Genomic DNA, 13,916 nt, shown 5'->3' with positions numbered 1-13,916 from the left:
GGGGAGGGCGGGGGGGCAAAATGAATGTACGTAGCTGAACATCTATAGCCTACAGGCTACTTGTTAAGCTTAAGGTATTGATATTAGCTAGTCATCTTTTAGCTTACATTATTTGCTGGTTTGCTGCCATGATTCTAACAMRCCTGCGTAGCTCTGCACAGCAGCAGCAGGTCTCCTTCACAGGTGTAAACCCAGCGCGAGMGTCGTAGCRCTCATGKTGCGTTTAAAGGTGGCTCGGAAAAACAGGTTATCACATGTTAACAACAGATAAAACGGTTTTAACTGCTGATAAAAGTGACAGAGGACACRGATATGGTTAGTGCAGAAGCCCYTACTGTATCAAATTGACATAGGAATAACAGAGAGTTGGTCATTCTAAGGTAAAAGCCCAGCACATACAGCGTTCAGGTTTTGTTTTTGTTTTTTTTTCCATCCAGACGGCTTCCCGCGCCCCCCCTGCRACGGCACGGCGCCCCCCCTTAGGGGGCGCGCCCCACAGTTTGGGAACCTCTGACCTAAAGTAACTCTTTGGAGAATCTGAATTAATATGAATTACAAACTTTGAATTTGAATAATTTCAAACCGTTTCAAACAGATTTCAGGGTCGCTCCATGAAAACAGCTGTTGGTATTTTTTCCTYTACCACATTCCTCACTGCTGTTGGTGTTAACACTTTTCAGCGACTAACGATTTCTGATAAAACCTCCAGGAAGATGATGTTTGCTGCTAATATTCGGGTTGATCTGGGTGTGAAACACGTAGATATCCAAACACAAACATCCTTTGTGTCTCAGTTTTCCGTGTGKAACCGGTAACAAGGAGCTGTTGGGTTTTTATGGGCCGACCCACTGAGACTCTGTCTTGTCTCTGTGTTTCATACCAGACGCTGCTGTAACCGAGGACAAACCTGAACTTAATGGAAACCAGCAAGACAACGGCGCTGTACAAGGTACAAACAACACACACACACACATTAAGAGATACCATACTGTACACAAGTACGTTCAAAGGCTGAGCTTTACACACACATGGTGGGCACATGTGTGTGTGGGGGCCCCATTTAGATTAGTGGAGACATTGGACAGACGTTGTGGCCTCCCTTTGAAGTGCACCTTAGGAAACACACACACGTCTTAACATATTTTATTTAGCCTATGAGTGTTTTTTACAGCAGTTTTTGRACCAGGRCCAGACGTGGATCAGTCAGTCTGTCCAATGGTTGAGAACAGTTTACCGCAGTAACGTTCAGATGGTGAAGATGTGGAAAAAGGTTCAAAATAAGGTAGTTTTCTGTTGCTTTGTCTCACACTTGTGTTTTCATTGACGTTTTTCATGCGCTTTTTTAAAGTATTGGWTGAAGGAAATGGCAAAATTTTAAATAAGTTTCTCAAAAAGTGAGATGGTTTTTGGATTTTCCAAAAAAAAAAAACAGGACTAAGGCGGTCTGCCGTGTTTTGTGTAAAAATATTGAAAGTTATAAAAATTCAGAGATGCTCGGCTTCATAATTTGRAAATAATAGCTTGTGAGGCTAACAGTTCAATGTGTCAACGTAGCTTAATCTGTCTTTTCTATTACTGGTGTATAAAAAACCCTGTTTAAACTAAATGAACAGCCCTTAGCCTGGCAGGGGGCAAGTAAAGCCTGGTGGCCCGCCAGGCTTATAATACACTGGAGTTCCTAGAAACTTTGTATAAATAATAAAACATCACTATTTAGAGGCTTTTTATACAGTTTTCAGGGCATTGATTTTGTTTCTGAGTGTTGAGAGATGGGCAGAAATGTTCCAGCTTAGCTTAAACTACAGGGTTATGAAGCCCGTTAAGCCGAGCAGGACCCTCACAGGTACAGTAGCGATGCGTGTGTGTTGGTATGCATGTGTCGTCGTCTTTCCACCAGCTGTGCTCAGTCCTCCCTGACATTGAAAACCTTCACCTGAAACTCTGCGAGCGTATAACATCTCTACACGCACTCACACTCCGTAGGTGTGTGTTTGATCCGCATACTTGTGAGACAGGGAGCTCTAATTAGCTCTCACTCCTCTTTAGACCCCTTTTAGATCCCCCTCTCTTCTGCAAGCCAAGCACTCCGACACACACACACACACCTGATTTCATTAATGTTGATTGGCCCAGTAGGACCCCTTTGCTGCCTTGCTCTCTCACACACACACACACACTGGAAAACACACACTCATCCCTCCTGCCATAAAAGCATTTTGCACCTACGGTGGTTTAGCTTCACACACACACACACACACACACGCGCGCACGCACACACACCTCCCCTGCCTCTCACCTTCTACACTCTTAATTAACGAGTGAGGAGAAAACTGCTGAATACAAAGAAAGACATCGCATTACAATCAAAAAGAGAAGAGGAGAAAGAAGGGAGTGAAAAAGACGAGAAACATGGGAGAGAGTACGGAAAAAATGGACGAGGGAGGAATCCTGGGCGTGTTGGAGAAGAAAGAGGAAGACGAGAAGAAGTAGGAGAAAGGGGGRAAAATGGGAGGAAGAAGCAAATCAGGCTTCTTTAGAGAACAGAGAAATGTAAAAAAAGACCTGAAGAATAATGGAAATAAAAATGAAAAAGTTTAAGTGAAGAAGAGGAGAAATAAAATGGAAGGAGCAGCTGCAGGAGAAATGAGGATTTCCTGGGACAGCGCTGAAAAATGCGACCTTGTTCTGAGACCTGGTGACATTTTCTCCACCCTGCTGATAGACTCCTAACGAGGCAGGTCAGCGTCATTTTTAACCAGGACACACACACACACACACACACACACACACACACACACACACACACACCAGGCAGGAGGTGAATGTAATTTTGGTGACAGATGTGAGGAGAAGTAAACCCTTATAATAGTAACACCGTAAAAAAAAATAAGAGGAAGAAATAAACAGGAAGTTGTTTTACATCTTCATCCGTCGTTTGATTACATATTAATACCAACATGTGGTGGGAAAATATAAGAATATTTACAAATGTTTTGAGTTTTCAGAGGGTAGCAACACTGGGATACTATAGAAACGCCCAGAACACTGCAAAAACACAAACTCTTACCAAGTAGCTTTAGTCTATATTCTAGTGCAAATATCTTGGTACACTTAGTAMATTTTCAACAAGAAATATGAGCTTGTTTTTAAGTGAATAATTCCTTAATATTGATGAAAATGTTCTAGTTCCATTGAAAGATTATTCCACTAATTAAAATCTGTTTTCACCATGTTTTTGCTGATTTTTTTTAAAAAAAATTATTGATATTAAGGAATTATTTAACTTCTTAATGAGAAGTTTGTTGTAAGTTAGTTTTGTCTTAATCAAGTGTTTGAAGATATCTGCAGTAGAAACTGGACCAAAATCACTTGTTAAGGTTTYGTGTTTTTGCAGTGTAATCRCACTCAGAAATCAGCCGGTTACTGACTTTCAGTCAGAAATTCAAAAATCCAATCTTTTTCCAGCCAGTGAACACACCACACGTTATACTTGGCACCATCAGGAGAACACTCTTCAGTGCAGTAGTTGTCACTGAAGGAAGAGGAATCAAAGCTGACCATTTCCTGTCTTACAGAGTTTCAAATTAAAGGTAGAAGTCATAAGAAGCTATTTCAGACGCCATGTTGAGGAAGGCAACATGGCGTCTGGTACATCAGGGAGCTGAACTTCAGTCTGTGATGATCGATTCACTCTTTTTCTATAGACTCCAACCTATTTATGGTTCAGTATTCATAGATTTTTTTCTAAAATAATAATAAAATGCAGCTTGGGAAGCTGAAAATAACCRCTAATAAAGCTAATGAATAGGAATCGCAAGAAWGGAAATGAGTAAAATCGCAGATGTTAGCTTCTTTGGTAGCACTAAGACTGTACACTTGGTGTTTGATCTGTTAAAATAGATGTTTAAAACGTTTTTAGAAAAGAGTTTTTGTGGCAAGTGGTGGTGATGGTGGCGAACCCTCATGACTGTAGTTTAGCTGCAGCGGATGCTCTAGYTCAGGGTCCACAACCTTTTCTGGGTCTTGACCTTTTGAAAAAAGACRACCTATAATTTTGATGAACTTCTACTGCAGGATGCGTGTTTTTCTTACGCAGCCGCTACATTATTTACATTTCTGGGGTTGTAAAATAAAGAAAAGCATAAAACATGAATAGATTTTCCTTCCGTGGGATGTTGACTTTTATGGAAAACGATAAACTTTTTAACCGAATGACAAGAAAAGTAGATTTAAAAACATGTTGCTGGTACTTTTAGTGATATTCTGCAACTATTCCGTGAAAGTAAAACCTGTATTTATTTTTATATTAGCTGGTTTATTATTTTTTACCCATGTTTTTATTAAAAGTTATTGTTAAAAAATCTAAAGGCCTGCAGATCTCTGCTCTATTTCCCATCAAAGTGTTTCCCTGCGTTAACACACCTGATTCTGATTACTGCTGTTCAGTAAAAGTCTGTTAATCAGCCAACTGGAGAAGAAAAAAAAAAACTTAAAACTTGTTTGAACAAACTTTATGGCCCCAATTTAGCTTCGTAAACATTGGTTTCACTCAGAAAAACAAACTGATAAAGTCTCAGAATGAGAAGTTGTAACGATCGCGCCGCTCCTTCGCTCCTTCCTGTCTCCGCCATGTGAAAACATCATTCAGCTCAAACTGTACAGGGTTCAGTGAAAGAATCCAAAGAATCGTCTTCCCACGTTGTACGRCCTTCARTTCTTGAGTGAGAGRAGAATAATCSTTTCTGTAAGAACATATAACGGCTTAATGCAGATGATTCTTGTGGATTTCACCCACAAAACGATTAAAATAAAATTATATTCTGGATAAAATGTCTTGTTCTTTGGGTCATTTGAGCGGCTCTTTGAACTGAGTGGATCTTGAACATTCAGTTCTCTGAAGAACCTCAAATATCACTGATTTCAACATTTTTGGCCTTCTAAAAGGGAAATGCAATGTTTTTGTGACTCATCATTCTTCATATTTCATGAGAAGAAATTTGATTTATTATTGTCTCAATTTCAATTAATGACATTACTGAATTTTTTTTTTTTATCACAAAAGCGTAAATAAAATGCAATAAATAGGTTTTATCATCGTTTTTAACATTATTGCAACAATATCACAAAATATGTGTCGATATTCCGCTGATGTTGAAAACACTGTATTTCCGCGCCGTTGGCATTAAATACGAAACGCAATTAAAATCACACGTGAATAAGCTTAATGTGATGATTTAAAAACATGCAGTGCCGTCATGCATCTACCACTTCCTGTTGTCTTCTTTGTCGTTTCCGCCAGTAGTAACATCCATATTTCCATTGGAGTTTTCTAAAATATACTAATTTTCAAATAGCTGAAAAATCCTCAGAGCTTTAAAACTTATCTAATAGTTGTTGTTTTTTTTGTTTTTTTAAGTTGCTGTGTTTCCATTAAACAACTTTATTTCCGTAATTTCAATTTTATATGATCAACGGAAACACAGCTACTGTTGTTGTTAACGTCAGAGTTCAAAAGTCACTGAAGTCATTTCCTAGTTAATTTTGAGCTGCTGTTGACTTTGATCTTTGTCACTTTGGTGTTTGTWTGTTTTTAAGCGCCCAGTTTTTGCTGTTTTCCAAAAATAAAAGCGCCATTATCCGAAACCCTGACCGTCCTGCAGTAAAAGTCGTGATGAAGTTGGTATTTTTAACCAGAGGAAAGTTTCAGATTACAGTTTTAAGGTCAGCACTGAGGGGATCGTCACGGCAACTCTAAGTTTCAGAGCAGTTTTTTTTTTTTTTTTTTTAAACCTGCAGCCTGAAGGGGAAGAAAACGTAAAAGAGGGCAGGAGAGGACAGAGAGAAGAATGGGGCGGGATAAAAATAAGAGGTGGAGGACAGGAGGGAGCAAGAGGATGGGATGCATGTAGAAGAGAGGGATGAAAGAGGAGGAGAGGAGGGGGTTTGAGTGGATTGTGAAGTGATAAAAATAGGGAAGGGCAGGAGATGAGAGGGATGAAAAGGAGGGAAGGCTGGGAATACGAAGGAGGAAGTGAGCGCAAGATGAAAGAGAAAATTTAACAAAGTTTTATATTCCAGCGCGGAAAGTCTTACTCAAATCTTTTAAGGCATGAAGAGGTAAAAAAGACGAGTGTCGAAGCAGCAGAGGGCAGGGGGAAAAAAAGACGGAGAGAAGGAGGGAGGGCAGGTTTATGGTTGCTGTTATGCAGAAATGTAAACAGTTTGCAACGTTCGCAGAAAACAATGACACCGCGGGGAGAGGAAGGTGTGCGAGCGTCTCTGTTGTATGTACGAGTGTTTAATGTGTGGGTGGGAGCGGCAACAGCACCGCAGGGAGCGGAAGGAGAGCGACGGAGGTGAAATGAGAGAAAGAAAGAAGAGAGGGAGGGAGAAGGGGGTCCACCCTGGCAAAACTGGGGATATGAGATTTCTATCATAAACGGATACGGCATAAAGGGAGAACAAGACGGAAACGACTTCCTCTTTAAATAATCATGATCCCAGTTCCTGTGCAGATGGAAACTCGTTGGATTTACTTCATTTAGGGCTGAGGCTGAAGCTCCAGGAGCGTCTGACACCAAAATAACGACGTTTAAATCACGTGGGTCAAACTCGAGGCCCGGGGGCCAAATCTGGCCCACCAYAGCTTTTTGTGTGGCCCCTCTGGACTCCAGAGGGGTGAATAAAACCYTTAAGGTCACAGTTGTGTGCTCAGGTATAGTTTTATCCAATCAAAGCAGTTTTGTACCTGCATGCTGCCAAATTACATCAGAAATTCACTCAAAATCAACAGATTCTCACATTTTCTTGTGAGTTTATTGCGACATTCCTGCTAAAATGGTCAGAAACATTTTTGTCTAAGTGATGCTGACACCCACCTGCAGGTGGCGGTATGTCTTACTTCTTCTACCTCAGCCTGACTCCATGCCAAGTTATCGTCCCACATCGATGTGGCGAGTTACAAAAAGTCACGTTTATAGAAATAAGCTCACTTTTTACTGGAGTAATTGCATCTCTGCTCTTATCTGAGTAACATTTCTGGATTTTCTACCCACTGAATGAAGAACAAACATGTTTTAACCAGACAATCACCTGCAGTTTGTTAAAGTTTCATAAGATTTTCACTGAAAGAAACTAATTGGGGAAAATGTTCTTGTTATTTTTTCTTACTTTCATGAATTATTGTCATTTTTTACCAAAAACTAATTTCTTGGACGGCTACTTTTTACTTTTACTTGGGTAAAAACATGTTGAAGTAGTTCTACTYTTTCTTGAGTGAATGAATAAAGAGAAACCGCTTGTTAATCGCCTGTAGAGTTGAAAGTTTCTGAAGTGTTTGTTAAAACGTGACGGATAAAACGGGAATAAAAGCAGGTGGATAATAAACCTCTGGTTGTTTGTGTTTTCCTCCAGAGTCCCGGGCGTTCCTGAAGACCCCCATGATGTTCTAGACCGAGCAACAATCCTTCCTCCTCTTCCTGTACAAACTCCACCAGCCCGTTTCCACGACAACCACGACATCCACTGGACTACATCACGGCGAACGCAAACCCCAGACGTTCCGTTTCCTTTCCCACACGGATACAAAACAATGAGACTACTAAGAGACACACTGGACTTGTTTTGGGGTTCTCTTTGCTTCCTCTTTTTAGACGGACCTTCCTGCGCTCATTCCCGTTCTTCGGAATTCATTCCAGAACTTTTTTTTCCCCTCCCAGAACCTGACGGGACGCGTCGTCGCTCCCGAGAAAACGGAACAGGGCCGAACACAACTCRCGTTTGGAAAAGAAAATAAAGGGACTCATCTGTGATTGGACAGACTGACGGGGAAAACGGTCCAATCGTGCGACTCAATCTGCAGGAGGCTCTTCCTGATTGGTCCTCACTTCCGGTTTTATGGGGGGGAAAAAAAATATATATAAAGACTCAACCTCATTGGCTGATTGCTGGATCGGCCAATCAGAGGAAAAGGATTTAAGTATAAAAAGTTACGAGACAAAAACACTGAAGAAGAACTGGAGGAAAACAACAACTATAAGAACGCATGGGGAAACTTCTGACGGCTAATTTTACACTTTGAACTCTTCATCCTCTAATAAAACCATTTCTGCTCCTTTTTTCTTTTCTCTTCACATTAAACTGCTTCTCTGCATGACTCCTCACTCGTTTTCTCCTCCTCTCTCCGTTTTTTATCCCGTCGTTTCCTCGGTGACGGAGGCGATGCTCTGAAAATGTCGGCCGCAGCTTTTYGATGTGTAAACTATTTTCTATTCCCCTTAAAAATGTGGAATCGGTTTCTGACGTGATGCAAAAACTGTAGAAAATCGTTTTTACTACAATGGAGTGATTTTTAAAACACGGTACAGTAAAATCTGCTCCTCGATGTTTTTCACATTTTATTCCAGAAAGCAGAAAAATAAACAGTTTCTGGTGGTTAAAACAGGAGAACGCTGAAGCTGCCCTCATGCAAACTTCTTTTCGATGATTTTGGATTAGAAAACAAATGAACCTGCATTTTCTGCAGGCGTTGAAATCAAGCGCTCCTCATCTACAACCAGAAACCTTTTTATTTCCTAGATTTTCAGACCTACTCCGAGTGCAGACTGTTGTGTTGACGCTTTGTTTATTCCACTGCGTGTTTTGTTCATTTGTTGATTTTCAAACGTGTGTGTGTGTGTGTGTGTGTGTGTGTGTGTGTGTGGGACGAATGAGGGCGGGGAATCGGTCAGGGTGGGCGGGGCTTGGGCTTAAAGGGACATACTGTGTAGATAGAAACAACATTCAGCATTTTGTTTGTTTTCTTTTCTTCTGATGATCTCGGTCTGTCACTGTTCTCTGGGTTTGAAATGACTGCAAATATACAGTATTATAATGAACTGGAATGTCTTGTGGTGTTTTACACACACACACTGGTCAGCGAGCGTAAATAAAACACTATTAAACGTCCAGTTAAAAGGCTAAATGGCAGCCATTTTCATTTGAATTCAAGGTTTTGTTTTCCATGAAGATTAAACACACTTTGCAAAGAGTGTGTGAGTTTTACAGTGTTAACACCAGGCCTGTCRCGGTGATWAATCAGAACTTAMTGTGATGAATTGTTGTTTTGAAAACATTTTCAACTGATATAATAGTAATGTCATAAAAATGCAAGAACAAAGTCTCAAAGATCGACAAACATTTAAACACTGGAACTGGAAGACGTGTGGAATATCCAAAATAAAGAAAGAAAACAGAAACGACAAATTAAATACATTATAAAGTCTCTGTAAACAAAACTGTCTGGCAAAAAAGGGTCAGTTGAGACCAAAACGCCAGACTGGAGACTTTTATCATTCAGAGAGAAACTATAAATCAATCCTTTTATTATGTGATTAATCGATTTACTAGCTGTGACAGCTAACATGTTAGCTAATGTTGTGGGTAGCCATGGTAACCAGTGACAGTTCAAAGGCCGACCGCCATGTTTACAAGCAAATAATCCCTCGATAATCGTGATCTAATTTAAAGGCCACACAGTGTTTTTAATGTCAGTAAACAATAATCAGTCTTCACCGGAAAGCGCTTCCGTCTCCGGATGGCCCTGAACGCACCGAGCGCGTTTCTGTAAGCGAAGGCATCACCGGCGTCTCCGACCAGGATGTAACACTGTCTGTCTGTCTGTCAGGGAGGTTAAGGCGTTTATGCTCACACACTCCTGATCTCCACCTGCCGATGACGGCTACACACACACACACACACACACACACACACACACACACACACACACGTGGTGTATGTTCCATTTAGACTGTATGTTTACTCTGCATTAGGAGCTTAATGAGGTGAGGTCTTTCCCTCTTTCCCTTACTTTCTCTTTAATGGATCTCTACCTCTTTCTCTCTCTCTCCATATTTGTCTTTTATTCACTCCTTCATGTCTCTCCCCCTCTGTTTTCCTTTCCCCTCTTTTACAATCATCCCCACTGTCACTCTTTTGACCTTTGCTTTTCATTTTTCCATCCTGAGTTTTCATCTTCTGTCTCTTTCTGTCTCTCCATCTCTCTCCGTTTACCAAATAGCTGATGTCACTTTTTCCATTTCCCACTAATGGAGGCAGAAACACTGAGCGATGGACGGCGGAGGGGAAGCAGCCGCAGATGAAGAACGATGGATAGAAAGAGAAGGAGGCACCGAGGAAGGATGAAAAGGTGACAGTGTGGGAAAAGAGATTGAAGGATCCCAGGGTCAAAACAAGATGGAGGAAAAGAGACGGCAGGAAGAGGAGCAGCGATTTGAAGTCATATTTTGGAAAAGAGTTGGTTTAGAAAAAACAGGAAGTGAATATTTCTTTAGCCATTAGCTTACTAAACAAACGGTTAAATAGTTGGCGATRTTAACATTTCAAACTTTATATCAAAACTAATAAAATAAAGTGTGATATTGGATTATTTTAGTAATTGATTATTCTGTTGACTATTTGAATAAAAAAAGTCACGATCTGTAGCAGCTATTTAAGTTAGTAAAAGAAATATGTGACAGAAAATGCTACTAAAACAATGTTTTTATACATTTTATTGCTTAAAATGYAATTTAAATATTAGTTTCARGTGTGAAGTCTGACAAAACAYGTTCTAAGGTGCAAAACAGATGAGAAATAAAACATTTCACATTAACATCTAAAAATTAAAACTCAAATTGAGGCATTTTTAAACACTAACTTTCATATTATACTTCACTATCAGTCTTGAAAGTTTAAATCTGAAAATACTTTCATAAAATTGATATTTCTAATTAATTATGACAAAAGTGTGCATCATACAAATGTGCACCACACTTAAGATATTTATGAGATAAAAATCCACAATTTCCTTTTCTAGTTCATTATTTACAACTTCCTGTTGGCCTTTTTTAACTTTAGCACGACTAAACGTAAATAGTTTGAGGCCTTGGACCACCCAACTTTCTACTTTTCATTTTATAAATCTACGGGAGGCAATTATAGACACTTTGCCCCCATCCGCCTGYTGGMGGGTAAAACCGCTGCTCRCTAACGATGGCTACTTTTGGTTTTAGCTGTCAACTTGCGAAAACCAGAAACAGGGACGCAGTGCTTTGCTACTAATTGTCAACACTGACGACTAGATAACAAGGTCAAGGAAAAGTTTTAACTAAAAACAGTTGTGAGGAAGCGGGAAGTAGGTTAGCTATATGCTAGCTTGACTTTGACAAACCTAACATTTAGATGTGCTGTGGAATTTGAAGTGTTTCGGTTCAGTTTAAYAATCATAMAAAAGGCGAACTAAACACCAACTCTGACAGATCATCAGGTGTTTAAATTTGCTATTTATCTGCGTTATTTTTCACTTTGCTGTAGCGCAAAGCAGAAACGTTCTGCTCCGGCAGAACGACTACAGTTTTATAGTTTTATAGAATAGTTTTGTTGGACAGAATTTGTGGATGTAAACAATAACATGCAATGTGTCCATATTAGGACTTTGAACCACCTCCATTTATTTTAGTAACCACATTTATGCTTAACCCAAATCATTASCAGTATAACCTTAACCAACATCTCTAAACCTCACCAACCGGACAAAAGGGGGTCCACTAGGTTAGGACCAGGCTTTGGTCCCCATAAGGACCGTCGGTCCTTACAAGGTTAGAGAATATTCCAGAGAAGGTCCTAAATAGGCTAGATAATCAAGTACACACACACACACATACACACACACACACACACACACACACACACACACACACACACACACACACTCTCCGTCATTAGTCTTCATTAGAGTCTTTATGAGGAAAATTAGGAAGGGAGTTTCTTCCCAAACTGAACCCTGGGGTCCAACCTGCCAGCCAGAGTCTGAGTGTGTGTGTGTGTGTGTATGTGTGTGTGTGTGTGTGTGTGTGTGCGTGTGTGTGTGTGTGTGCGTGTAATTGTAGTTTAACTCTTCAGTGATTTTCAGTGGATCAGAGAAGAAAGGATTTTGGACAACAGCATCTGTTGGACAAAATCTAAAGATTAACTTTGTCCTTCATCAAATCCTTGTGTGTAAAATAAACAAAAAAAGAAAGAAAATCTGAAGAAAATACTAAAAATACTCAGCATTAACCTAGTAGAACGTAAAACAAATTAAAACATTGCTATAAAAATGGTTAATAAAAMCTTRAAGAACATTTATTGATTTGAATCAATCATTGTTGGGTGTTGTAACTGAGGGCTGGCTAAGACCCGCCTCCTGGCTCTGATTGGTTGCTTTTGGTCGGGAGGAAGTGGAAGAAACTGATCTTTTCTCAGGTTTCCTGTCTCATGTAAAACTTTTATGGCAGTTTAAAAAAAACATTTAAAACTACACTGTACATGCTGCAGCCCTCAAGAACGATCAATGAGTAAATTAAAGAAAAATTTAAATTTTAAAACAGAAATATTTGCACTCAGTTCTCCTAAAGTTGGATAATGGAGGTTTCCACAATTTGTAGCCGTTAATTCCWCCTTTATATTTATTCTGACGCTTATTTACAGACTGCTGATAATTTTGTACCTGCTGTTTGTATTCCTACAACATGAACTGTGTGTGTGTGTGTGTGTGTGTGTGTGTGTGTGTTTTCTGCCTATTGAACTGGTTAAAATGAATAAACACCACCGTTTCTTTCTCTTCGTCTCTCAGCGCTCGTTTGCTTCGTCCCCCTCTCTTTCAATTTCTCCCACACATATTCACAATCGTATCCATTCAGAGTGAAACTCGCACACGTGTGTCGCTTCWTCTCTCCCTTTCACACACACAATAAACACTTGTCAGTGGACGACATCAGACGTTTATTCTTGCTGGAGCGAGGGATTTGTTTTTGTTCTTCCTGTCATTCGCCCATTTGACTTGATGGATGGAGGGTGGTGACGCAAAACACCTGCCACACACACACACACACACACACACACTCAAAAACTTCTTATTTTAAAGAGGCTCACAAAACCGTTTATCAAAATATTGTTGAATTAATTATGCACAAACCAAACAAATTAGTCAGAATGAGTCTCCTAAACTAGTCAAATCCTGATTTTTTATTTTCTGTCTCTCTTCTTCTGTGGTTTCAGGCTGATACAAACGGTCACGGTTGACTTCCTGCTTGACCTGAAGTGTAAACAGCAGTTTATCTCCATCGAGGACAAATGGACAGCGAAAACACAGAGCAGGAAGAGACGAGAAACTCTGGCTCTCGGTATGTTAGTTAAGAAAAGCGTGTGTTAAAAGGAGGAAACGTAAGAAAACCTGCCCCAAACATCCACTAACAACTCAACCAGGCGTCAGCAGGGAATCCTGCTGGAGACGCAAAGCAAACACAGCTGAGACACAGAAAGGATTCAACTCTGAGGTTTTTCTTCTTCGCACAACTTCAGTGCTTATGATTGGAGATAAAAACTCCATAACTGAGCTTAAAAATGTGGTTTTAATTGTGATATCTTGTGATGGAGGTCTGTATGAAAGCATATTAGTAGAAAATTGAGTGGAAGGAAGAAAAGCTGCACCAGCAATCGGGAGAGCTGAAGCATTATCGGGATTGTCAAGTAAAATACATTTAATAATTTGGAAAAGACATAATTATCAACATTACAAGAAAGAAAGCCTTGAAAGCCATATTTAGCTCTAATCTGATTAAATATTAATTTCACTTCCTGAAATGACCGACAAATAATACTTTTTTTTTTTTGCCTAAGTGATCTTTTGGAAAGAAAGAGGCATTTTAGGAGGATATTCTAATTATTTTAGAAAAGCCTGTGTTATTAAAACATTATTAAAATGTTCATCCATCTCAGTCTCCAGTTTCTCACCACAAATATATCAGCCATAAACTTTAAATGGGTTAAAGATGTAAATGTTTCTCGTTTTATTCATGTAAAATGTCCCTTGAAGATCAAATAATCTGATGCATGAC

General features: G+C 39.7%; 1 protein-coding gene across 1 annotated transcript in view; it reads left to right on the top strand.

The window, feature by feature from the left end:
* Positions 1 to 8,876, top strand: part of dachb (dachshund b) — a 107,239-nt gene extending 98,363 nt beyond the window's left edge. Inside the window, exons 7-9 of the mRNA XM_017309116.1 lie at positions 681 to 747; positions 854 to 949; positions 7,414 to 8,876. Coding sequence (XP_017164605.1) covers positions 681 to 747; positions 854 to 949; positions 7,414 to 7,451 — 201 coding nt within the window. The 3' untranslated portion in view covers positions 7,452 to 8,876. The remainder of the gene's footprint in view (positions 1 to 680; positions 748 to 853; positions 950 to 7,413) is intronic.
* The last annotated feature ends 5,040 nt before the right edge of the window (positions 8,877 to 13,916 follow it).

This window comes from Poecilia reticulata, linkage group LG2 (genome assembly GCF_000633615.1).
Source record: "Poecilia reticulata strain Guanapo linkage group LG2, Guppy_female_1.0+MT, whole genome shotgun sequence".
In the NCBI taxonomy this organism is placed as follows: domain Eukaryota; kingdom Metazoa; phylum Chordata; class Actinopteri; order Cyprinodontiformes; family Poeciliidae; genus Poecilia; species Poecilia reticulata.
Note: the sequence above shows the minus strand (reverse complement) of the source record. Positions and strands in the feature narration are given on the sequence as shown.